This window comes from Penicillium cosmopolitanum, assembly GCF_028827165.1.
Source record: "Penicillium cosmopolitanum strain IBT 29677 chromosome Unknown utg000002l:1.0-415252.0:1.0-415526.0, whole genome shotgun sequence".
In the NCBI taxonomy this organism is placed as follows: Eukaryota; Fungi; Ascomycota; class Eurotiomycetes; order Eurotiales; family Aspergillaceae; genus Penicillium; species Penicillium cosmopolitanum.
Genome location: NW_026622672.1, coordinates 243342 through 268078, shown reverse-complemented (window position 1 = coordinate 268078; position 24737 = coordinate 243342). Strand labels below are relative to the sequence as shown.

The window sequence follows — 24737 nt, the reverse complement described above, 5'->3', positions numbered from 1 at the left end:
GGGCTTTGATTCCGTGTTTGAATTTACTAAATCCAAATCTAGAACAGCGTTCTTGAAAGTGAGCAGCTGGCACTGGAGACCCTTGAAATCAAACACTCGCCGCTTTAAGCAACCGTAAAATGGATGGCTGTGTGTCTGAAAAGCGGAGAAATTATAAAACGACTCATAGGCCCTAGACATCTGGTGTATATAGGAAACTAGCACTGGGCACGGGACAGCAATATTTGAACATGGATATGATTACCCCCGAAGATAGGAGCTCAAGCTCATTTCAGGCAAATCTTCACTACTTGAAGCGCCTAGACCTTTACCGCCGTGAAAAGCCATTCATGATTACCTTTGACGTGTCGGGGTTCAAAGATGGAACGAAAACGAACCACGAATATGGCGAGTATACAGCGCTGATGACTGACGCGCGTGGAGAGAAAGGAAGATTCCTTTTGGATACTCATGGGTTTGAATTTAGAAATTGGCCTACCGCGCTCTCCCCAGTGGACTTTGATGATGATGGGGCAATTCTCGATTATTATGTCCCAGAGGTCATGAAGGAAATGCGCGATGCATTTCCTCAAGCTATGGAGATTCATTTTCTTACCCATTTGGTTCGTAATGCTTGATCTTTGCTCGATGGGGCTTTTGAATAATAACCGTGAACTCAAACAATGTTCAGCGACGCAAGCGATGCGAGGACTTCCCTAATACGTTCCAAGAAGAACCAGCTTTTGCAAATCCGGTTCTATACGCACACACAGGTCGGTACTTTCGGTATCGTCGTCCGATCCGAGACAGAAATTGATCGAAGACACTTCTTGATATATAGATTTCACACCTGACGGTGCAGCCCGTCAGCTCGAGTCGTTATTTAAAGATTCCGAGCATCTTCGCGGGAAGCGGTTTGAGATGCTGAAGTAAGATACTCCATACTCGATTCTAAATTGTCTCAAAGATGTTAGATGCTAAGACACTGTCCTGGAAAGTGTTTGGAGAGCGACCATAGGTCCAAATACGGAATATCCCCTGGCCTTATGCGATTTTACGACAGTATCAAATGAAGATATTGAGACCAATGATGTGATTCATAGATCTCATGTGGGTGAAAGTATGCGCCTTTACCATAACTCTCAGCACCGATGGTACTTCCTTTCAGGGCAGCTGGTAAATGAGATCATAGTATTCCGGAATACTGACTCACGAGGATGGGATATACCTTGTAGGTTTTTAAAGACCTTTGCTTATGTATACCATGTCTGAATATTTGAAAGACGAGACACTGGTATCTCGGACTACAAATAATGAGTCTGCTAACTCGAGTGCTTGAAACAGTTGGCGCGCATTTATCATTTAATCACCCCTCTTTCCGTCAGGGTGGACCGAAGCGAGAGAGTGTGGAGCTGCGCTTTGCGTGCTTTTATGAAGACTGAAGAACCTGGGTGCCATTTGCGTATCATATTCAATGTATTTCCATGACAATAAAAACAATTTGCAACTGTTTTAATTCCATGTTGGTATTTGTGTATTCCAAAAACCCACGATTAATGACCAAGTATTGGTGGTACAAGATCAGTGGATCCTGAGTTTGAAAGTCTCCCAACTGGAGCTACTTGAATAGGCTTCTACCATAGGGCCTTAAATAGGAATACGAGTCATATGCTACCGTTGAGGACAAGTAGTTGAGTATTCTGCGTGTATTTAGGTAAGGACTGACGCAAAAGAAAAAAGCTTCAAATGACACCCATTCAAACGATGAGTCTGCCCCGAAAGCCAATATCCGTTAACTCAAATCAACAACATCACTCGTTTCCCTTCCCTCTTCGTAGAACCAGGTGTGTCTGTCCGGTTGAGTCCTGACGGTACTGAGTTTATTTACCGCTATGGGAAAGTTCAGCTGATTGGAACCACCAAAATCGTACTGACAGGGAACATGAGCTTACCCAGACTTGGGCTTTGGCAGTCTTGGAGGAGGAACCGAACACTGTTCGCCCCCTTTGTTCTCTTTCAAATATTGAAGGAACGGTGCATTTGGAAAACCACGCATAGTTTGCTCAGAAGCAGCATCAATCAAATCTTGGTGCCCTGGGGCCTCTGGGTCACAGAAGCGTTTCCAAGGTTGATCGCGATTGCTTTCACTCGACGCCGGCATGCTTCTGTAGGTTAGAAAGTATTTGTTGAAATTTCTAGGCGAACACGTACTTGATGTGAGAAGCAGATATAAAAGTGAGGCTTGTTGAACAGTTACTTGTAATGTAGATGAGAGTCGTGTCTGAATTATTATGTCCCGGGTGATCAAGAAACTCAGAAGAGCAAGTTGTCATCTACTCTTATGTCCCAAGCTTCAGCGCCGCTTTAAGCTTGCCAAACTAACATCAAAGGGGTCATCTGATGTTCCCCCCGGTATCATGCATATCGAATTTTACTCAGTCCGTGTTTTCCGCCAGATATGCGATTAATCAAACATTACCCCTGTCTGGGGTCCGTTGATATGCAAATCCGCTTCCTTTCGGGGTTAAGCTAAATATGCAAGACAGCACATTGGATCACAATATTTCGAAAAGAAAGCTCACGAATAATTTATTCCGACCCTAGACGGCGCTTCACGTCGGTAGAGTGTTGCCTAAATGAGAGAGCATGACGTGGTCATCAAGCCAACCCAGTGCTTTGATCTCCTCAAGTTCTGAGGCCATTCGGCCAACAAAAGCACCCCGCAAGCCATATACCTTCTGAAGCTGACTGAGACCACACAGCCCCTGTTGTCATTTTGAGGCTATGGAGCGCTCCTTTCCGTTCTCTGTGTTTCATATCTCGTTCTCGTTCTCGGGGATGCTCGGTGCTCCCATCTATTGGATAAGTCAAACCCCACTGCTAAGATACCATTCATTTCCTACCTTGCCTTTTCACCGCTGCTCAACAGCCCAGCTCAACAAAGAAATATAGCCAATAGCAGAAAGAGAGAAGAGGGGACCTGGAGCCCTGAAAAAGCGGGGATTGACCATTGTTTCCCCTTGGTGCCCCCTTGATGCAATTAACAAAATCTTTGGGAAGTCTTCGGGTTCATTGTCTTGTGAGTACTGGCCTTCTCAGCCTTTAATGCTCCTCCCATTTGGTGTGACCTTTATTCGAGGAACACGTGAACATTTTTCCCACAGCTTTACGAATTTTTTTGCTTGGGAAGTTAGAGGGAAAGTATACCGGAGGCGTTCCAAAAGTGACCGTTCAATCTAACTGAATTCACAGAGAGTCAAAGTACCCCACCTTTCATCAAAAAGGAGCCACCAACGCAAAGAAAACTATGGACGACCGCTACGGAAATGGGACGTTTTTCTATGACCGAAAGGTTCCAGCTGGCAACGGCGTTCCCTTCACGGAATTCGAGTAAGCATCCTCTTATACCCCTATCAATTGAAATTCCAATGCTCAACAATACATGATCATCTTCATGCTGACATTATCCTCTATCAGTATCGTCGTTGTCAATGGCTTAACGCCTTCCTTGAATGACCCGGGCCAGCCATGGAACGATGTTTTGAGTAGCACAGAGTTCTGGCCAAGAGACTGGTTACAAGATGAGAGACCTTCAGCTCGACTTTTGTGGATACGGAATCGGCTGGATGAGTGCTTCTCTTGGGAGCAGCTTTTGGACGACAGCAATAGACTCAGAGATATAGTCAGCCGATATCGTGAAGGGAGGAAATGTCCAGTGGTTGTGTTATGCCATGGCTTGGGTGGATATATTTTTCTGCAAGTAAGTTCAAACGTTGTATATACGTCTATGTGACATTATTACCTCCCAATGCTGCCGATGCTTGATGGACCATTTCAAGGGTTCAGTTCGAAACTCGAAACTACGTTGTCACTTGAGTATTCGGAGCCACTAACAGGCCTTGTTATTGACGAATAGAACCTCAAGAAAGAAAACTCGCCGGGATCACACAGACCAATGAATGTATTCCCTAGTGCATTAGTGTTTTTTGGGACTCCACTGAACGCAAAGAATACAGCACAATTGAAGAGTGCAATTAGAGGATGCGCCACGGCCGAGCTTCAGATGGATACAGGCAAGAAAGATAGGGTCAATTCTGAGATGTTGAAAGACATCGAAGATTCTTTTGAGGAATTACGAAAGAAAAACCTTCAGATTCTCAGCTTCTACGAGACTGAACCCTGTAAATATAGAGCGCGAGCTCTATTTCGTGTTGCAGAGAAACAAAAAGTCATTGTAAGCTGCGCCCTTTCATGTATTTTGTCTTTCTTAAATTGAATTTACTAAGTTTTCAATTGTGATAACTCAGGTCAATGGTGAGATTGCCAAGTTCGAAAATTCCCGCGTTACTCCGGTGAAGCGCAACCATCACTCCGTTGCTGCTCTTAATCGTCAGAGTTTTGAGACCTTACTTGCATTCGTGGACAAGTTTCTGAGCAGTCTTCCTGAAAAGGGTGAGCTTAAAACTGAGTTCCGAAGCGTGTGTTGAGAGGTGGACTGCTAAATTGGATCAAGAGCAGCACATACTAGATTCGCATCTCTCGGTTGCCATAGCCCCCGTATCAATAACACCATCTGCAAAAAGGAGGTTCAAGAGAAGTATGAATGAAATAAAAGGTATGGCCACTTTTTAAGTTGATATTACACCTCTATGTATCCCTGCATACTAAGTTGAATCATCGCAGGCGGCCCTCAGACACTTCAGCAAGCTTATACCACAGCCAACCTCCCATGCCATTCACTGCAGCATCCAGAAAATCCCCACTTCGTTTCCCGTGTGGGGCAACTAAAACAAATTGGAGAGCATCTCTTACCAAAAGGGCCTATAGGTTCAAATAGTGCCGAGAAGCGCGATTTCTCTATATGGGGGGGCCGGGCCAGGGAAAACCCAGCTGGCCGTGAAATTCGCCCAGGAGAACAAATTATCATTTCCTTCAATCCTATTTGTACGGGCTGACAGAGACAACAAAATCCAAGAAACATTCTCTGCATACGCCCTCAAACTTGGCATTATCGAAAAGCAATCTCCAGATCTTCAATCGGACGTGGACACTCTGCTACACTGGTATAGAACAACGAGTGGGTTTATCTAAATGTAAAAGCGTTGCCACATATTGACCTACTATAGGGTACCCTTGGCTACTCATTTTTGACAATGCCGCCGATAGACAAGTTATCACGAAGTATTGGCCTCGAGGCTCAGCTCAAGGCAGAATCCTGCTTACAACACGGGATCCGGTATTCGCTGGTAGAGACTTTGCAGGAGCTGGATTAGAGCTTCGAGAGTTTGATGAAGATGCCGCTGTTGGGATGCTTCTGAGCCACCTTGATGAAGACTTACGCAGGCCAAACGATGAAGCCGAAGCTCGAGTGGTCGTCCAACATTTGGGCTGTTTACCCCTCGGAATCCAGGCTTGTATTGGTCTGATGAATGGTAATCGCAGTCCCTTGAGATTTTACAGTGAGCAGTGGGGTCATGTACGATCGGTATTGGAAGAGGCATCACAAAACGATGTTAGCACCCCCTACGCCTCTTACGAAAAGGCGTTGGATATGACGTTTCTCGAAGCGCTTGACGGTCTCGACTCCAACTCTCGCGAGATGATCGAACTTTTCTCTTTATTGGATCCTGACAAAATTCAAGAGGAGATATTTTCGAGGGAAACGGTGAAAGTGCGATTGGGAAACCCAGGATATGTCAAAGACCGTGTCAAGTGCATAGGGAAACTTCTGAAGGGGCTCATCGGAAGGAATGAAATGATGGCAGATGATGAATTTCGTTCTTTCAACATGCATAGGGTTTTGAAGGTGTGTACACAACTTCACATGAGTTCATCATCATCCCAGGAATCCTTCAAATCAGCCACTGTCGCACTTAGCGAGGTGATCAGTAATGGGTGGGAGCTTGACTGGCCCAAGATACGCACCCAATACACGAATTACTTTCCGCATGTTCAATCCATTCACGACTTTTACAATGAAATTGAGGCTGGTGCAGATGTTGACGAGTTCAATGTCCCACTCAGCTTCATTGAGCTACTCCGGAAAGGCGCTTGGTTAGTTCTCCCACCCCTCGTCTCGTACCATTCATACACTCATAGAATTTCTTTAATAGGCTTTGTTACAAAAGAAGCTTATTTGGTCTTGGAATACCACTCCTAGATACCGGAGAGCGCATTTTAACAAGTCAAGGTGGACATTCACGCCTCATTGGAGATGGAAATGCGACTATCATCGAAACGGTCCAGCTATATTACGCGCGAGCCTGTATTGAAACCGAAGTAGGGAATTTTTCCAGCTCACTCAAGTATTTCAAGCTAGGCCTTCATTGGTTTGATGAAGGTACCAGACGAGGAATTACCGGTATTCCAACCCGCTTACAGACCGAGGAGTGCCTTTATGGAGGCATCGCAAATTCATTAAATGGACTCGGGCGTCAAACCGAGGCGGAGCAGGTTTACTACAAATGTATTTCTCTCAAACAGCCTAACGACACTGATCCAGTCTATGATGTGAACTTGAACCGTTGCTTGTGGTCTCAGGGGTCATCGCGGTACGACGAAGCTGCGAAGAACCTTCTGGGTATTATTGAGCAGAGGGAGAAGGACTTTGGTCAGCCTGAGGATACGGAAGACTATGTGTGAGTGGCATATTTGGGCCTCTACCTGACTATATTCTTTCTTGCTGACTCAAGAAACAGCCCTGGCCATGCATTCTACGTTCTTGGAAATATCCGGGTCGGACAGGGGCTTTTGGATGAGGCTTACGAGCTACATCTGAAGACTGTGCGCAACTGGGAAGTTACATTCGGCACTGCTCATCACAAGACTGCAGATGCATACCACAAGATTGGATGGCATCTTTCGAGAATGGGCGAAGATGAGAAAGCAAGGTGAGTCCCAGACCGTCGAAGTTGCATCAATCTAGATTGAATGCTCATGTTTTGAGTATTATATCTTGAAGCTGATCTTAAACTAAAACATTAGGGATTATCTTCAAGCAGCACTTGATATCTATCAATCGGGTTCCGACCAAGGCTTTCGGAAAGGGGAAATTGCTCGGACAATGTACAAGAAAGGTTGCGTCTTGCGGCTTTTGGGCGAACTCGGTACAGCTCAAAATGTTCTCCAAAAGGCAAAATCATTGAGGAAGGAGCTCATTGGAATGGATGATGACCGAATGAATGATGAATCGGCATTTGATGAACTAGTCAGCCTCTGGGCTAGATAGATGATAAAAGGGGGCTTAAGTCAGACTCAGGTTCAAATGTTTCACCTGTCAATTTAGGTATAATTTGGTAGCTTTCGATTGAAATCCTCTACAACCTTGAATATTTCCAACATTGGAAGGTTGTCAAGGTCGTATAGCGAGCCCCAGGTGCGTATCCATCTATGTGCGTGCTATATAAGAAGTTCGGGCGCCAATTTGTATGTGAATAAGATTTCAATAAACCTTAGCGAGGTACCTAGCGTGTGAATTTCAAGCGTTCATACACGAGATTACATTCAGAAATATGAGGTGTGACATCATTCCCTCTAAATCGATGGTCTTTTCACATTCCCGGTAAAGAAATCAAGTTCATGAACCATTAGGAAGATATTAACAATAATTGCTGAAGATGGCTAAAAGAATTTGAAGACGGGCGGCATCCATACTAGGAATAGACTCCTGATCGGAAAGACCCCAGGCCCAGCCAAGATCCATTCCGAATACGTAGTATTTATATAAATTGATACGTATGATTACAATCTACCAGTCCACATATTTAATGGACGGATTGATTAACACCTATACATCTAGTTAATAATCAGTTTTACTACCGCTTGTCATCCATTCGAATGTTTACTCCCAACTGGGCAGTGATAGTGATGATACAATGATTTTTGAGCCTGCGGAGAAGCCCACAAAAAGGATTCTAATTCTTGTACTAGCCGAGAGATTGATCTGGTATGAATATATGCATGCATGGGAAACTGAAACTTCAGTCGATCAGAGGATGCCGTACATACATGTAGAATGATCGTAAAACTAGTATTAGAACCCCTACTAATGGCTGCTCAAATCGCGTTATCAGAAAGGGTATTCTTCGCCGTTCCAACTCCAAAATCCGCCTGTCTCGGAAACTCCCACCCGGTCAATTACAGCGTAGATTCCACTTGAAGACTCCTCGACCGTGATATTACCTCTCCATCTCGAGAGACTCGTTGGAACCGCTCCAGGGTCAATTGCCATGACACTAATACTACTCTTGCGCCCTTTCAGGTCCATTGCGATAGTCCGCGTCTCTTGGTTAAGAGCGGCCTTAGCTATCTTGTACCCAAACTTCGTGCCTCGATAGTTTTCTAAACGATCAATCAACGGCCTCAGTTAAGATTCTGATCGAATTAATAGTATTTACTCACCGCTAATAGATCCCAGTGGTGAAGAGATATTGACAAGCTTCCCACCAAATTCGCTTTTTTCGAGGTTCGATTCAAAGTACTTAGTCGTCAGGAATGGTCCGACTACCATGATCCGAAACCATTCCGTCAATATTTGGCTGTCATATTCCTGCCATAGTTCAGGTCCTTGGCTCACGCCTGCTTGTTCGATTGTATATAAGGTCACGCTTCTTCTATCAAGAGACTGAAGACGTACCTGCACAGTTTACTAGGCAGTCCAACGGCCCATCGCCATATTCGCGAGCGGCCCGAGCGATTAGACTCTCGTCCAGATAATCAATTTCGAAAATCTTAGAGGCAACTTTGCGGAGCTACATTCATTAATACCAGTGGTCGGATTAGTTACCCCTTTCCGCTATTACCCTTGTAGCTGCCCGCAGGAATCAAATTGTATCTTCGACAAAAAACCTCGAAATTACTGTCCACTTACATCTGAAAGTGATGGGCTGTTGATAGTTTGCGGCCTCACTGATCCAAAAACCTCCCATCCTTCTTCAAAAAATTTGTGCGCAAGGCCAAGGCCAATACCTTGGTTGGCGCCTGGAAAATAACTTAGCATTCTTGACTGCCCGTGTGTACTTCGTTGAAAGGAAAATACCTATTATTAAGACAGTTCTTTTCTTCATTGTGACCTCTGCTCCGGGTTTTTAATTGGAATTATCAAGAGGCCCAATGAGTGGGCAGCGTGCTCAGCAAGAGGTGACTCGAAGTGCGTTTACAAGCCTACCTTACCCCTCATCTCAAAATTCGATTTATAGGCGACATTTATTACCTAATGTTTGCAGGCTCAAATTTCTTTTCGGTTCAAGAACTTTCGCTTATTTCTTGGCAAGTTTTTAATGCATGTACAGCCGGGCGGATTCACGTGGTTGGTGAGGGCTACCTCGTACATGCCCAGGTGGCCATCCCTCCTCTTAGTCTTTATACTGCTTGTCTCCGCTTGTTATCTCTTTGCCTTGGTCTCTATTTCAAATGTTACTATACTTTGAATCTTTGCCCAGGCAAGGCCTGGTGCACTTATTGTACTGTCAATGAAATTACTACTGAGAATTATATCCAAAGTTGAGATCAGTCTATCCCTCAAGTGCTTGATTTTAGGAGAATCACAGATCATATACGTCGGTAGATCTTGAGTTGACAGGGTGTCAAAGGGATACTAGTACTATATAGATAATATGAAGTTTCTTCTTCATCAAAAAATCCGCAGTTTGTAGCTAGCGGGGCCACGGGGCCACAAGGTCACGGGGCCAGTACTAGTAATTACTAGTAGAATATAGTGCTTTATAGATTCTAAGAGAAGTGCAGATCTAGAGTCCGGACTAGCCGAACAAAAGACGGACCTTGAAGCCAACCAAAGCGAATAATAAGCTCTCGCGGAGATATTAACCTATCTCGCGTCTCGGTCCACTGATCCGCTGCTTTACTTGACACGTAACGGCTTGGATATTCTGCACCTGGCTATGAGTCCCGTGGTTGACGACCAGAGGCTGACTTACGTCGCAAAATACCCTGCACTTGCATGCATGAATCGCATCACTGCTCCTTCCCCTCACCGCGGGGCTCGTTGGCTTCAACGCTGGTACCGTAGAGCGAGCACGTTCGCAAAGGGACCACGAGTATATGTATAATTATCTGTGGAAGTTTAAGGAGAAGGAATTGCAAAAGGTGTCGCGAGACTATGTTGTGTAATGTGTGTATCATCCCACAATAAATACTTCTGACCGCGCGAGGATCAAGAGCTGTCAAAGTTGTCACATCAAACGACATGAAAATTCTTGTCAATTTACTGTATCTTTGCAATAAAAACTGTGGTCTCGGGAAAATGGTTTACCCTCCGCCATCTTTCGGAATTCAATCCACTCCTCCATATGATAAGCAACGCCTAATTCGCCTAATTCCATCACCAGCTTATCTTCCTTTTACCTCGTCTTCGCTGGCCTATAGCCAGATGCAAAATGCGGAAGGTGAGATGTGTTATGGAATCCCTTCGGCTCTTGCTTATCATCCCTGTACCTCACAAAATACCCGGCATCAAGACAGCCGTTTTATCCTCATCAGCCGCCTTTTGCGACCAGAGGGGCTATGCTCATGGATCTACAATTTATGACATGCCGCTAAGATCCAACCGATCGAACATTAGGGCTGTGGGCAAACAATCCCATGTAAATCATCGTCGATGGCTCCAGAACAACGGCTTTGCAGCAATCTAACTCCATCTCCTCCAGTAAGTGCTAGCTGGCGAGGAGCTAGCTGGCGAGGATATCGTGATGAAACTGAGCTCATTTCCATGTTTGCAGAACCACACAGTTTGGCCAATCCAATATCCACCTTTCTAAGCAACTCGAACAGAGCTGACCCATCATGTCGTTCACTTTGGGTTGAATCCGTTCCAAGATCGGCCAATTTGCTAGATCTGAAAGATCATTTTTCACAACATGCTTCCGAAGACATTGAAGGTGTGCTCCTGATAATTGGGAGTGATTGTGCGTTTGTGAACTAGCGATCTGCGGCGGCCTGTGCCGCCGCTTTATCCAGATGTCACGACTCAGACTTCAAGGTTCACGATTAGTGTGCAGTTTGCAAAGAGGACCCACCGAAGTGTATCGGAAGGGCCAGGACTGCGCACGATAGCTTGGGGTAAGGAGAATCATGGTCCATCGTACGAACAGCTCTATCTGAAGAACCAGGGCTGCACACGATTCTCTGATCCTTTGAAGAGGGGAAACCGTGGTCCTTCTCACGACGAATTCTATCAGACGAGGCGGACCTGCCCGCCTGTGGAAGGCGTGGTTGTTCTCAATAGCAACACAAGGGAGAAAAATGCGGTACACTAGAAAGAAACGTGGTTATTCCTGCGAGAACTTCTAAATATTGAAGGAGCTTTGTGGCCCCTCTCAAACCTGCGGCCCTCAAAAAGGTGGTTGAAAGACAAGCGCATGATCTGATTTCATACGTAGGAGCACCTACATAGGCCTCTGCTCTACGTAGAAGCCCCTATGTGGACTGATTCCCTACGTAGAAGCACCTACATAAGCTCCTTCTCTATGTAAAGGCCACTATGTAGACTGATCTCCTACGTAGTACATAGGCCTCTGCCCAATACCTTTTGTAAAAAAGGTTCACAAATAGAACACCATGAGAACACCAGGAGGGACAATCTTCGGGGAGAAATTCCACAGGGCTAACTTGCCCGTGGGTGGGCTTGGACCGCGGGATGAATTCCCCCAGGGGATTGTGGGCCCCACGACAACCAATCCACGGGGCCATCTTGCCCGTAGGTGGATTGAGACTCAAGGATGAAATCCCCTAGGGGATGGTGATCCCTGCGGCAGGTCTTCACTTGAGGATTGGAATACTCTGAAAAGGGGCAAACTGACTTTAAATAATCGATTACCGACTCACACAAACGAGAATGCGTCTCCACACAACTTTTGTACCGTTGGTTCCTGCACCGGATAGTGGACCCGATTGCATGAGATGCGGCAAGCCTAGCGACGAGTTCGTGACGAAAACTTCGAACCGCAACAACAATGCAGGTCGATCATATTTTAAATGTGTTCCGTGCAATAAATTCTTAGTTTCAATGATATCCGTGGGAATGATCCCGATAATCCGGTCTGTTCTTGTGGTGTTTCCAGCAAACGACAAGTTGCAGGGCGCTATCGCCAAGTTCCGCGAGGTGTACCAAGTTCCGCGAGGTGTACATTATGTCTGTCGACTCGGCTGCTGTGAATTTTGTATGCCACAGATGGGGAACTCTAGCCGTCAGGTGTCTTTGGAAGATGTTGAAGAAGAGCTTTTGCAACTTCTAGTTCGATTTTGTGTAATTTAAAAGCCTCCTGAAGAGTTGCCGAACGAAAGTCAAAAGAATGGAGTCTGTTGAGAGGAATGTTTTGCCCTGGAATGAAGTTGCGATACCGACCGATAAGAAAATCCTTCTTTTACAGTAACTTATCTTCCCCTTCAGCGTTAGCAGGCGAGCCTTATTTAACCATTTGGCCTCAATGATAAGCCTCCATTGGGATTCTTTCTCGGTCATGCCTCCCAACCACTGTGCGCTCTGTAGCGTACGATCGGAACCCACAAAAAAGATAAGAGAGGAGAAAGCGCTTCAATGTTTAGTAGGTTGAGTTTTCCTGATTAATATGAACGAAAAACATCTACAATTCATGAAAGAGAAATGGAGAATTTCGGAGCCGTTAATCACTGGCTGATGGCAATTTCGAGAAAGCCTCTTTCGGCATTTCCAGACGACAAGTATATTTCATATTGCTCGTGCTGAGCAGCCATACGACTTAGAGGCTCAAATAGCATAATTTGTTTGATAGCTATAACAGAGACTCACCACGAAATGTCAGACTATGTTACGACGTCACCACAGAAAATATCCCAATGAAGGCACACATTTACTTTACCACCAGGTTCAGATACCTATATCTGGTTCAGTACCCCTGTAACTTGAGAATAATTAAGCTCAAGTCTCCCAGAAGGTCCAGGAATACTATAGGTTATACTGAGATCCTCAGAGAAACAAACTGTACCAGCAAATATGCCTAAGAAGTCTCCTTTGCAAATAGAGGCAATAGACGATACAGACAAAGTCCTGTCTTCTTTTGGCAAAAGAGTGACAAAAGCAGATTTATCAGTCCCACCTTTAAACACCAATTCATTACTGTATCTTATACCTAGATTATCAGCAGAAATAGAATCTACGGCGCACATTTTGAAAGCTTCCTTTTCAGCAATAGTAGCCTACTCAGTATATGCATTATTCCACAAGGTCTCCAGAACCTTCAAGAGCCCTCACACTTAAGGGTCATTAAGGTAGCTGAGACGTTTCGAGTCCCCTACAATCAGTAATAAGATCCGCGTTTCTAATCACTCAATATAAGGGAGATATTTCTTTTCCCACTTTAAAACTTTATTCACAAGTGAGATTTCCGCTGCCCTAGAATAGCTTTTACAAAAGTTGTCAAATTCCTTCAAACGGCAGAGAAGCACTTTATAAATCCCTGCCTTATATATCTCATACAAACTCTTCCAGAAAATACGACATTGTCGCTTATTCTCAGAGCCCAAGCTATGCCCGATATCCTCCATGAATCTCCTGGTAGCAGCTTTTTCCGCCATTGATAATCTATCGACCAGACACTTTGCGGGGGGCAACGTTGCGGGTTCAAAGCGGCGCATTTGAGGATTATTGGCCAAAAATAGTTTCGTTGTAGTTGGTCTGTATTACTTGGCCAACGCTGAAAGCAGTGTCTCTTCGAATTATCTTAATTGCCTTATCATAACTGGATTTGGACAACTCGTCGACATAATGGTAGACCGCGATGTAGCCATGTTCAATAGTAAAGCTCTTGTGTGCATTCCTGAGGGTTTATGGCCCTGAATAAGCCCCATTGATCGCCTTCTGACCATCCTCCAGTAAGGCTGAACGACGCCATTGCCCTGGTTCGATCACTAAAACACGCTGGGAACTGTCATCGGGGTCCTAGGATTATTTACCTAAAATAGTTAAATTTATCCTTAGTTATAATATATTTATCTTTAGTTATATCTTTAACTAAATCTTAGTTATATCTTAACTAGATCTGTTATAGGATAATATTCATAGTTAGTATACTTAGTTACTCTATATAAGTATATTGTAACGGGACAGGTCCCAATCTATGGCCCAGGCTTAGCCTGTGCGATGTGATCTATCAGTTCCCCAGGACATTTACTCGCCGCGGGTCGCCCCTTTTTCTTACACTTCTCTAAGCTTTAGATAGACTGCATGTTGGCACCGCTCAATTGAATCAATTCGGCTGTAGCCCCTCACATTCTAGTTATATACTACAAGGCTAGGAGATACTAGAGAGATTAACAATGTAATAGTTACTAAGTTGTCAGGCTAGAGACCTATAACTAGACAAGGGTATCAAACAGTAGAGTTCAGATTAAGTAGTTAATATACAGAACTGATTCTCGAAGAAATCAAGAATCCTGAATACTTATAGGATCTTAAATACATTAGGTTTCGGGTGGATATTGATATACAGGCGACTCGAAAGGAATTCGGTTTCGGATCGATGTTGAATACCTAAGGTGTTGTATACTCTGAATCCCGTGACAAACGAGCCTAATATCAAGAGCTAATACATCAGCATAGGCGCTTCTATTACTATTTTAGCAAATAAGGCAGTGCTTAAATACGTTAAGAGCTCTGTAACAGTAATTTTAACCACCTATATCTCCTTGTAGAGATCCTAACGTAGCGCTTCGAGCTTATAACACTAGTCGTTCAGAGGCAATTAAACAAGGTCGTTGGTTAGGCTCCTTACCGTTTCGAGGATGCCCAACACCTTTTTAGACTTGAATAGTTTCGACGACGGGCTGTTGCTAGCCTCTTGCAACATCTCCGTAGCGCTCCGATTAAGGTTCTGAACACGTTCTCTGTTCGATTGCAAATTTTTCTACACCGCTCATGAGGTCCCTGAGGGCCGCTGAACAGCTTTTTCCACGTACGGGAGCGGTATAATAGGCCTAGAGATACCAATCTAGGCTCAAATTATAGCGCGTGAAGCTACTTAGAATATACAAAATACTAGAAGTTGCCAACTGGCGTGGTTCCTGAGATATAGAATTGGGCATTCGTGTGCCCTAAAAATTGTATAGCAACTGAATGCTATATAACAGAAACAGAGGATTCTTCTACCTTCTATTTTTCTTCAAGTGTTATTTGCCTTATAAAACTGCGTATATTGAAGCAAACTGCATAAACTGACATGTTGAGGGCGGTGACTGTCGTATTCTTGCAGATCTGTTTTAATATGGGCTGGCCCATACATAACGCGATTGCTTGGCGTCGGCAAATCTTGGGAAAGATTGCCGAGCACGAAATTCTTGCGGCAGTTCTGCAACAATATGTATTGCAATATTCCACGGGTTCAGGGATACTAGTATGACATGGGTGCTTGCTTGTGTTGGCAGCGGGGTAGCCTCGACTTCCCCGGCTGAGCACTCAAATCCCTCAAAACTAAGGTGTACGACCGCGTATATGCACCACAATCACACAATCACTTTCTTGGCAGACACCTCAAACCTGTCGACTTCGCAGCACCTATGCAAGTAAGATTACATTGCGACCAATAATCGACTAAATCACCACTTGGGTGCAGTAGGTAATCGTCATCCGGTAAGATGATATCATAGCTGAGCGAACGTGTGGTAATACTATTGGACTTGACATTTAGACAAACATACTACACTGCATACGATAGACCTGTCCACGTGTACATAATCCCAGCGCCCGAGAAAAGTTGCCGTATATAACCCTGCCATACTCCCTGTCGTTTATGCGTGTTTGAGACAGACCTTCCACAACCTTGCTTCATAATACAGACCGCACACTGTGAAATCCACCGAAAATCCACCAAAAATCACACACTATGAGTTGGTGTTTCGGTTGCAAACAAGAGATTAAAGAATGCAAATGCTCGAAATAAAAACCTTCAAGTTCTTAAACTACCGACTTGGAGGCCCCTTCTTTGCTAGTCCAGTATGTTGTGTATCCTGTTTCATTTCCTACATCATATGTTAATTTGCTAACCGCGGTGTCTGTCTAGATATGATGGTCTCTTCCAGCGATACCCACCGATGTTTATTGGAATGCTTCTGTTGGTGCCAAAGCGAATGTATAGCTAGGTGCTGAAATGTAAGACTTGGTTGTCAAATATTCAGTCTGAAATTTTGAACGATCATTAAAGCGGGGTATATTATCTGAACGGGTGTGTTCGGCGTGTCAATAGTACATCGTTTGCATATAAAGGATATATGTATGGATCAGTGAACTTCAAATCATCAAGTAGGATAACTTAGCCAGCGCTCTTTCTAGGCTATTTCATTCGGGATCTCCACAATTATTTCTCAATACGTTGCAAGAGAATTCAAATAACCAAACGTATACACATACATAATTAATATAGTAAATTAACTCACCACAATATCTTCGTTAGCGTGGACTGTATCGTCGTTCGCAAACCAATAGGGGTCGCGGTAAGGACTAGCTGGAATACCAAGAAGCTGCTAAGGCTTTTTCGCTATCTCCGGAGATTTAGACATCAACTCCTCATTCGCCAGCCAATCACTATCCGCCGTGAGCTGAGCAACCCTGCGTTGGTGATACAGGTAATTGCAAACTTCAACCAAACCAACTGTCAATATTAAGATCAAAACCAAAACCCTAAGAATAATGATCGTCCTAAAATACCCTAAAATATCCCAAAAAAGGAACAAGGTCCCTGTTATCCTTCATTGGTTCATTCAATACTTAGCATTCGTCGCAAGAAAGCCAGAGATCCCACTGCGACCGCGCCCATAAAATATTTGATTTGAAGGAAGTCTGATCCCTTTTCTTCAGCGCCATACGGAGTTGATCTTCTCGCGAGAAACATCCGTTTTCACCCTTACAAATCTTGCATACGGTAAATATATTGATTCGTCTCTTGGCTGAGAGGAAAAATGACAAAATTGCAGCGAAGCGTGAACCGGGGTCGTATGAACAAGTTATGACCTTAGTTCATCGATAATCACTTTTCAGGCATGAAGCACAGGACTGGGTGACAGCCCCTTTCTGGCTCGTGGCTCTCATCTTAAGAAGTATTGGGTGGTAGAATATATACTCAATTATAGGAGTATAGAAAATAAAATCTCACTGAGAACTTGTGTTGTTACAGCTTTTCGAAGGATATAACCTCCTGCTATAAAAATTGCTACCAATGTAATCCTTATTCTTTCGCGGATCATGTCTAATCCAAGCAAACTCTCAGCAAATCTCGATATTAGCTAGGAGCGGTACGTTTGTTCTTCTCACGACATGGTTTTGGGCCTGCGGCACAGTTTTGGGCCTGCGCATGGCTTTCTGACCGCCCCACTCGGTTATTATGATCAAGTGTCGAACATAACGGTACATATATACAGGCGTGCTCGAAATTAGCTTGACCTTTGTATTCTTTTCTTTTCCTTCCTGAACTCTACTCTGAAACAAACTAGTCCCTTGGATGCTGTCTGTTTTTGGAACTTGAAATCCTTTGTTACTATGAATTATAGGATTAGTAGGGTTGTAACTTTTCTGAAACACAAATACAATCGTACGCTGTGGTTAACTACGAGGTTCGTTACTTTAACCAGGGCTTTGGTTTTCTGCGACAACTTCGAGTCAGATAGCGGTGAGTTTGCGTATTGAACTCCTGAATAGTGTAAATATAAAGATACATTATTTTCAAGGTAAGTATAGGGTATAAGATCAAGGCGGTTAGTTTCTTCTGTCTCTTATCAGATTACTTGATGGCGGGGTAGACTGGGGACTGAGAGATCTATACGTAGATTTGAGCCTCTTCTAAACTCTTGTACAGCCGCTATATCGACTACTATTTCCTAAGGCGAAAGAAACTCTGGATTATAGGCAGGAGTAATATACGGGAATATCGGGAATATTATAATTGGTAAGTAAAAAATCTAAGTAACCATAATTAACGGTTAGTAAATAGTAGTCGGCTTTAGTACAATCCGAAACGCTAGATTAAGTATACCTTTGCGATTTATATACAGCCAATCCTATCGACGATAAGGAACAGATTAAGGTTACTAACGGTGGGCTACTCGAAGATTTATATCTCTAGATTCTAGACAATAAAGAGTTCAAACAATAGCAAGACAGTAAGAGAAACTATCTTCTCTAGATTAGGGGTAATCCTGGTAAAGGTAAGACAATACTCCGATACAGTGTTATCGAAGAGTTGATAAGATTATATAGAGACAGTAGAAATATCATGTTCTTTTTCTGCTAGGCTACCGATACACAAATCAACAGTACTACGTCTGTCCTAAGGGGGTTAATATATTTACTTATCGAAAAGTATCTATCTCTCCTCTACTATATACAATCTAGTACGATTATGCTAGAAAGGCTCTGTTTAAGGATATCAATGTCTGGAGTGTACTATCGAAAATTCTAAGGAATATCCTTGTAATGGTACTAAGGGGCTGGCTAGTAACCAGTTGATTAAATAATAGATAGAGATTTGAAAGCTATAATTTGTAGTAGACAATAAAACTGATTCTTGAGGATCCTTCAAAGAATCGAGTAGCTATCGACTGCTTAATTTAACAAAGAGTCCGGAGATCTCGGATCGAGTTTAAATCAGAGTAGTATCGATATCGTCATAGCCCCATATCATCCGATACTGCCGGCGAGACCAACCTCCGTCGGCTCTGTATTACGATCTTATCGGATATCTTGATAGGAATACGTCGGATCTCTTTCGACCCCGATGGAACTATGGGTTACTGCCAATTCGATAGATCCCGTGACAATTTTTATGAGTTAACCCTACCTACAATACCTAATTCTAAGAATAACCATACTTACTTTCGCTAGTAGCATTTAACAACAGCAATACTTAGCAAGGTCCTTGGCTTAAAGTTTACCGGTAGCTATCTAGCACAACGAAAATATTCCAGTCTGGCTCGAGTTTCCTTGTAAAGGATAGGGTCAGTCTAGTACTAGTACTTATCTTCCTCAGCCGACTGAAAAAGCACAGGTACCATCGAGAAAAGCCAGGATAGATAACTGAGGTAAGAATCCAGAGTTACAGACAACAAGGTTGTCAAAGTTGATTTAAGAAGTAAGCGTTAGTAATAAAGAGAGACTTAGGGTCACTGAGAGAGAGAGGAAGGAGGAGAGCCATCTTATAGGCGTCCGGCGAGACAAGACGAAAAGAGAGAGCGTATAGACAGGGCTGCAAAGGAGAGCCATTTTCGGCGTCGATTTCACAGGTCCTCATATTCTAGTTGTAAAATTGACTACTCTATCAGGTTGGTTTTCGCAAGACCACGTATACAGTATGCGAAATTTTACAAGTTTACCTACTCATCAATATGTGATTTCAATCCCTTGCTTTGATCTTTACCCTAGCTGCGCGTCTGATCTCGGGTTACACCAAAGAGGCATGTTTACCAATCAAATCGTGCTACGGCAGCGATGCGTTGTCGTCAGGAGGTACATTTGCTGATGTGGAGCGGGGTAGGATATCCCCCCAAAAGATGTATTTATATGCCTACCCAAGGCCGATTTCCGATCATAATCCTGGTTTTCAGCGCAGATCCTTGATATACGTAAAATACTAAAATATTCACGCGACCGATATCGAGCAAAATGCCACGCAAGGGACGCAAAGCTGCGAAACTGTGGTCGCTCCACCCTAAGTTCCATGACGATTTCGCGCAGGTGTTAGACGAAGAAGGGCTTGAAATAGATTTCTTGGACACCGATGACGAGACAACCAACATCAAGTACAGGGACAGCAACGTTATGGGTCGATTTATATGTCCAAACGCTGGATGTAAATCCAGCGGTTGGTCGAGCAAGAAAGTCGCGATTACTATTCGAATGTACCCACAGCAGCGTTATAATGCACGAGTGTATCACCAAAGATGCAGAAATTGCAAATCAGTCGGCCGACTAGTCCTAGATACCGGAAGCTATGTGGAAAGAGTGACTTATTGGCTCAAAAAGTGGAATGGAATTGAGGTACGGCCGCCTGATCTGTCTGGCCAGAGCAGAGGGCCGCACGACAGTGAATTGTGTGAAGGATGTAAATTTGGCCATTGTTCCAATTCGAATCAAGATTTAGCTTTTGTGCTGGCAAGGTAAGCTGCTGAGTACCAAAGGTTCTTCTCCAGCAACTAACTATTCTAGCTTATCTATCTGAGCGCTACCCTTACGCATATATTCTCGGCCCCAAGCTATCCAGCCTGAGTGAGCGAAGCTTAGAGATGAACACACAAAGTTCAAAATGCAAAAGTCATGAGAAGATTGGTGCATCGAGATCTGGCGGGAGAACAAGAGAGTATATTGTGAGACGAGGCTGTTCGGGTCAGATCCTACCACTCGGAGTCATAGCTTGTATCAGTTTGGTCTTCTTCAGATAGATTTGATGGATTTGATCTGATATTGAGAGGTAGTCCTAGATACGGAAATGAAGTTGACTTATTCTGCGGTTGCGCTTTTAGGGAGCCAGATTTGCAACATAACTAAATCTTAATATAATGTCGACCAGGCTTTCTTCGAGTAGAGTTCCCCTTCATCATCGTTCAGTGAGATAAATAGTGTAGTCTATTATGCACAAGTTCTACATATACTGTCCCTCAATTTCAGGCGAAGAGCTCATCTCTCTTTCTCGCTATCCCTGGATTGGATCTCATGGCTCAAATTTTGAGTGAGAATAAAGAAATCAGACGGCTTGTCTCTTTCGAAGATCTCATTGGTAAGCTATCTAGTAGCAATAATACTCCTGACGAATATTTAATTGCGTCGTTAGATTTCTCGAAAAGATTTCTTCTTATTTTCTGGTCTCCTCTAGCAAAGAACAGCCCCGAGTCTATACGTCAACTATTTGGCCATCAAAACACTGCTAGAATCTTTTGAGAGCAGGGAGATCAAGGTTATTTTGCCCTCTTGAACTACTGTACATATAACCCACAAATGCGCGCTACCGACTCCCGATCATGGCCAATTAGCGCAATATCGCCAATGTCGAGCTGACCTCCCTTTAGTTAAGTCTCAAGAGAGTAAACAAACGGCCTTTCAGCTCTGCATATGTCACTGAGATAGATAATAATAAACTACGTCGTTGTCTTCGTACATAAGTATGGATTCTGTTTCAAGTCTATGCTTTCTTTGATGAGTCTTAATCAGCGTCTTACTATCAGCAATCTTGTATCTTAGACGGGACATTAGTGGTGACGTCACCATAGACTGAATGCTAGTGCGTGCTCGCATTCCCCATGTCCTTCTTTCTCCTGCCTAGCTTTCGGCTAACGGCTAAAACTACACCTTTGAAAATCATCAAATCAAGTAGACAAGAACGATAGCTCGATATGCCATCTGACAAAGCTACTCAGCTTGCCTATCTAGATTCTCATGAGTCGCAACATCATAGTCAGTCATGGAAGTTTTTTGAAGAAGGTTTTAGTTAATCATGCTTTAACGTACAGGAGTCTATGGCAGAAAAGACTGGATTGAGGCTGCCCTTGCAAGGATTGGATACGATTTCAACATGCTGCAGCTGGAGAGAAATAACATGACAAGCATACTGCAGCTTTTCGAACGAGACAAGGTCGACCTGGAAGACTGCATTCAACATATGAAAGATGCAGCAAGACAACGGAATGAGAGATTGTCCCACCAAATTGAGGATCTTGAGGTGCGATTCGCTGTGAGAGAATACAAGTGAAAATTTTAGTCAGTGGAATAGTCTTCATTTCAAACATTTAAATTGCGTCCTTTACAATTGATTCTGATTGTGAAATTTTTAGAAGTGCTATTAACTCATCCATTCGAAAGCCGTATGGTAAAGACATGAAGGCATTTCAATTAATGTCACGCCTATGGATCATCTGCTGCCGGCGCAGGTTTGAACGCACGGAAAATCGTCACCCAGAACCTTCCAAATCACGTATAAATGCTGTATTTCTGTCAACCTAGGATTTTCGTCTGCTATAATGTGCTTGACTCACGCTTCTCCCCGGTGTGGCCGAAAGTGTGCATCTGCAGTGAAGACGGACGCTGGAACCGCTTGAGGCATGTGTTGCACTTATGACTCTTCTTCTCCGTTTGGAAGGGCGTCTCGAAGCTAAGATTATTTAGCATATACTGTGGTATTGATGGTCCATTACTAGCAAGAGACAGGGGCTCAGGAGACTGGGGATAAGTATCGGGCTCGGATCTTGTTAAGCTATTGTCTATCGCTGAGGGATTGATGCCCCCCCGCAAAGAGGAGCTGTAGAGATGACGACTCCGGCATGATGTCGATGAGGCGGATGTTTGAGGGAAGGCAGAAGATTCGGTCGGCTTTTGCGCTCCTTAGGGCCGGTGGAGGTTTCGGTTGGTCAGATCGTGGTTGAGCGCCTCCATGCGACGGCTATATTTAAGCTCTTCGCAGAATATTGACTTGGGAGCAGTGAGAAGGGAGAAGCTGACGATAGTATTACTGCAGTTCAAATTCAGACTTTCCTTTATTGCAATTGCTTAAATTGTGCACGCTGGTACCCACGAATGCAAGGTTTGGCAGCCGTCCTGTGAATGGTACGGGTAGATCAAGGCATATCTGCGTGGCCTAAAGCTGGATGACGCGAGGATGCTCGTTTGCAGCACCTTTGGGTAGTCCAAATCCTGCTCAAATGGAGAGCGAGGTATATCGTGTTGCAAATCAATCATGTCACCGTAATTTGCGTTCCTGCAGGTGCTACCTGCAACAAGGGAGGACGTGGAATTTGGAAGATCACAGCCGGGTGTAGACATGTTGTTGGAAGTGTGGCCGAGTAGCAGCATGGAGGTGAGGATGATAGATGCAGGCGGATTCCATGTCGGCATGTCGGTTCTGGCTACTTGTGCCATCGCCGAGCGGTATGTTTGTCACGGGTCGCGAAGAATGAGCCAGCAGATCCTTTAATTATGAGGGTATTATGGAGAAATAACAGCAAAAACAACATTTGTACTCGGTTGACACCAACCACATTCCTGTTTTCGAGGAATGCAAAATCTACACCCAGTATTCTACTAGGCCCGAAAATAGCTAGCGCATGTCCCCCTGATTATGTAGAGCGTTATACTGTCTATAATAATGGAAAGTCAAACAGAGATTTGTAGCTCGCTCTACCTCTGAATATGTAAATATCGACTAGGAATCAATGAAAAATCTCATGGCAACACCAAAACAGCCTACGCTCCATGCTGACCTTGAATGAGATGTCGCGCCAAAAGCAAACGGACCCATTGCTCCCTGAGGTAGCGATAAATTACTAAAATGTAATAAAATATTTACAAGTTTAAACAATATAATTATGTAGTTCACATATCTACCAGAGGGCGTTTGGTTGGGTCCTATCAGTGGGGCTTTGTGGTCCAAGATGGTATCACGATTTATTTATTTCTGGTGATCCCGGGCGGACGATTCGCTCGGGAAATGTTTCTAAACACTGCCGATCCTTTCGACAGTCACAGGCAGAACCACACCATAGGCTCCTGGCAGCCAACGCCAGATACTAACCAATGGTTTCATTCGAGACTGATGAGCATGCGAGCTATTGATAGCTCTCATTCGCTAATTTTTCTGAGGAATAGTATCCACCCCCCCCCCGGGCATCCACTTAAGTCCCAGGAGATCCATGAGATCCATGTGGGTATTGCCTTACGCAGAATTGAGGCCGATGGTAGGCATAACTGATCTAGTGGATCATTCACGACCCAAGGAGCTCTTTTGCGACATGTGGGCAGTGCGAATCGGTTCCACGCTGCACCATGGCTTGTATCTGCTTGATGTTGTGTAGGCGAAATGCATTTTCTCCAATATACGACTTACGCAATGAAGTCTCCTACAATCTTGCTAATAGAGATTCAGGGTCACAATATGGCATTGCGTTTGCCTGTATTTGATGAAGCATTCGTTGCGTGGAGTAATGGGCTCATCACCGGTGAGTGAAATGAAATGGCATGACCTCGTCGCCTCACCCGTCGCATTAAAGGGCGGACTCACGGTGGTGAATGGTGATGACCGTCGTCAGTTCTTTTCTGCGGCATCTCCATGACTGTTGAAGCAATGCCAACAGCCAGAAAATATTTTTCATGCTCTTGATCACCAGGAACAAAATGCAATGTCTCTGAGAGCTGCTTTGCATCAATGATGAAATGTTGAGCCAGTTATCATTGAAGAGTAGTTTTTGTTTGAGCCCTCACAATTCACAATGGGGATATCATTGACGCAGACCGAATGCCTGGGTGAATTGCTATAAATACCCGGTTCATCGCCAGCAAAACAGTCGTTCGCAAGCATTCCTTTGTGATTCTGGGTCAAAGATTATCGAATACTTTTCGTCTCCGTGATTACTATTTGGTATGTTGACTTCGGAATCGTGCAACGAAATTGACTGACTTGTTGCATCGCACTAGCCTGGCTTCTCTCGACACAAGAGGTCTTCCAATAACAAGTGAGTGTAGCTGCCCAGTCATTTGGAATCAAGCTAACATGGAAAATGTTCGATATTAGCCCCACCTCCGCTATTCCTCTGAGAAGCCATTGAACGAAATTTTCAGCTTAAGGATCTGGAATGGTCCAAGCTGCGAGCAGGGTGAGTTACAAGTTGTCTTTATAAGCTACCTGCTAATGATTGAAGATAATTAGCTGCCATCCTTTATACGATTCCCTGCAGTGGACAGCAATAACTGACAACGTAAGTGTAAAGACTGCAGCAATTTCAAAGGCAAATACAATGTG

At 44.0% G+C, this 24737-nt stretch overlaps 7 protein-coding genes across 7 annotated transcripts; 4 read left to right on the top strand and 3 right to left on the bottom strand.

Moving 5' to 3' along the window:
- Positions 1-230: 230 nt before the first annotated feature.
- On the top strand, positions 231-912 carry N7509_000211 (uncharacterized protein; the record flags this gene model as incomplete). Its single annotated transcript, XM_056624858.1, has 3 exons — positions 231-602; positions 671-752; positions 821-912. The coding sequence occupies 3 exons, from the start codon at positions 231-233 to the stop codon at positions 910-912; spliced, it is 546 nt and encodes a 181-aa protein (XP_056494723.1).
- A 3022-nt stretch (positions 913-3934) lies between these two features.
- Positions 3935-7207, top strand: N7509_000210 (tetratricopeptide repeat protein; the record flags this gene model as incomplete). Its single annotated transcript, XM_056624857.1, has 6 exons — positions 3935-4213; positions 4287-4431; positions 5106-6033; positions 6093-6617; positions 6678-6869; positions 6964-7207. The coding sequence occupies 6 exons, from the start codon at positions 3935-3937 to the stop codon at positions 7205-7207; spliced, it is 2313 nt and encodes a 770-aa protein (XP_056494722.1).
- Positions 7208-8047: 840 nt separating this feature from the next.
- On the bottom strand, positions 8048-8977 carry N7509_000209 (short chain dehydrogenase; the record flags this gene model as incomplete). The annotated part of the gene is made up of 4 exons (XM_056624856.1): positions 8048-8319; positions 8380-8556; positions 8615-8729; positions 8849-8977. The coding sequence occupies 4 exons, from the start codon at positions 8975-8977 to the stop codon at positions 8048-8050; spliced, it is 693 nt and encodes a 230-aa protein (XP_056494721.1).
- A 3644-nt stretch (positions 8978-12621) lies between these two features.
- N7509_000208 (uncharacterized protein) lies at positions 12622-13140 on the bottom strand (the record flags this gene model as incomplete). Its single annotated transcript, XM_056624855.1, is given in 3 exon segments — positions 12622-12746; positions 12795-12849; positions 12868-13140. The coding sequence occupies 3 exon segments, from the start codon at positions 13138-13140 to the stop codon at positions 12622-12624; spliced, it is 453 nt and encodes a 150-aa protein (XP_056494720.1).
- A 6478-nt stretch (positions 13141-19618) lies between these two features.
- On the top strand, positions 19619-20174 carry N7509_000207 (3CxxC-type zinc finger protein; the record flags this gene model as incomplete). The annotated part of the gene is made up of 2 exons (XM_056624854.1): positions 19619-20112; positions 20162-20174. The coding sequence occupies 2 exons, from the start codon at positions 19619-19621 to the stop codon at positions 20172-20174; spliced, it is 507 nt and encodes a 168-aa protein (XP_056494719.1).
- A 1168-nt stretch (positions 20175-21342) lies between these two features.
- N7509_000206 (uncharacterized protein) lies at positions 21343-21698 on the top strand (the record flags this gene model as incomplete). The annotated part of the gene is made up of 2 exons (XM_056624853.1): positions 21343-21403; positions 21460-21698. 2 exons carry the CDS (start codon positions 21343-21345, stop codon positions 21696-21698), a joined length of 300 nt encoding a protein of 99 aa, XP_056494718.1.
- Positions 21699-22492: 794 nt separating this feature from the next.
- Positions 22493-22837, bottom strand: N7509_000205 (uncharacterized protein; the record flags this gene model as incomplete). The annotated part of the gene is made up of 1 exon (XM_056624852.1): positions 22493-22837. The coding sequence occupies one exon, from the start codon at positions 22835-22837 to the stop codon at positions 22493-22495; it is 345 nt and encodes a 114-aa protein (XP_056494717.1).
- Positions 22838-24737: the final 1900 nt, after the last annotated feature.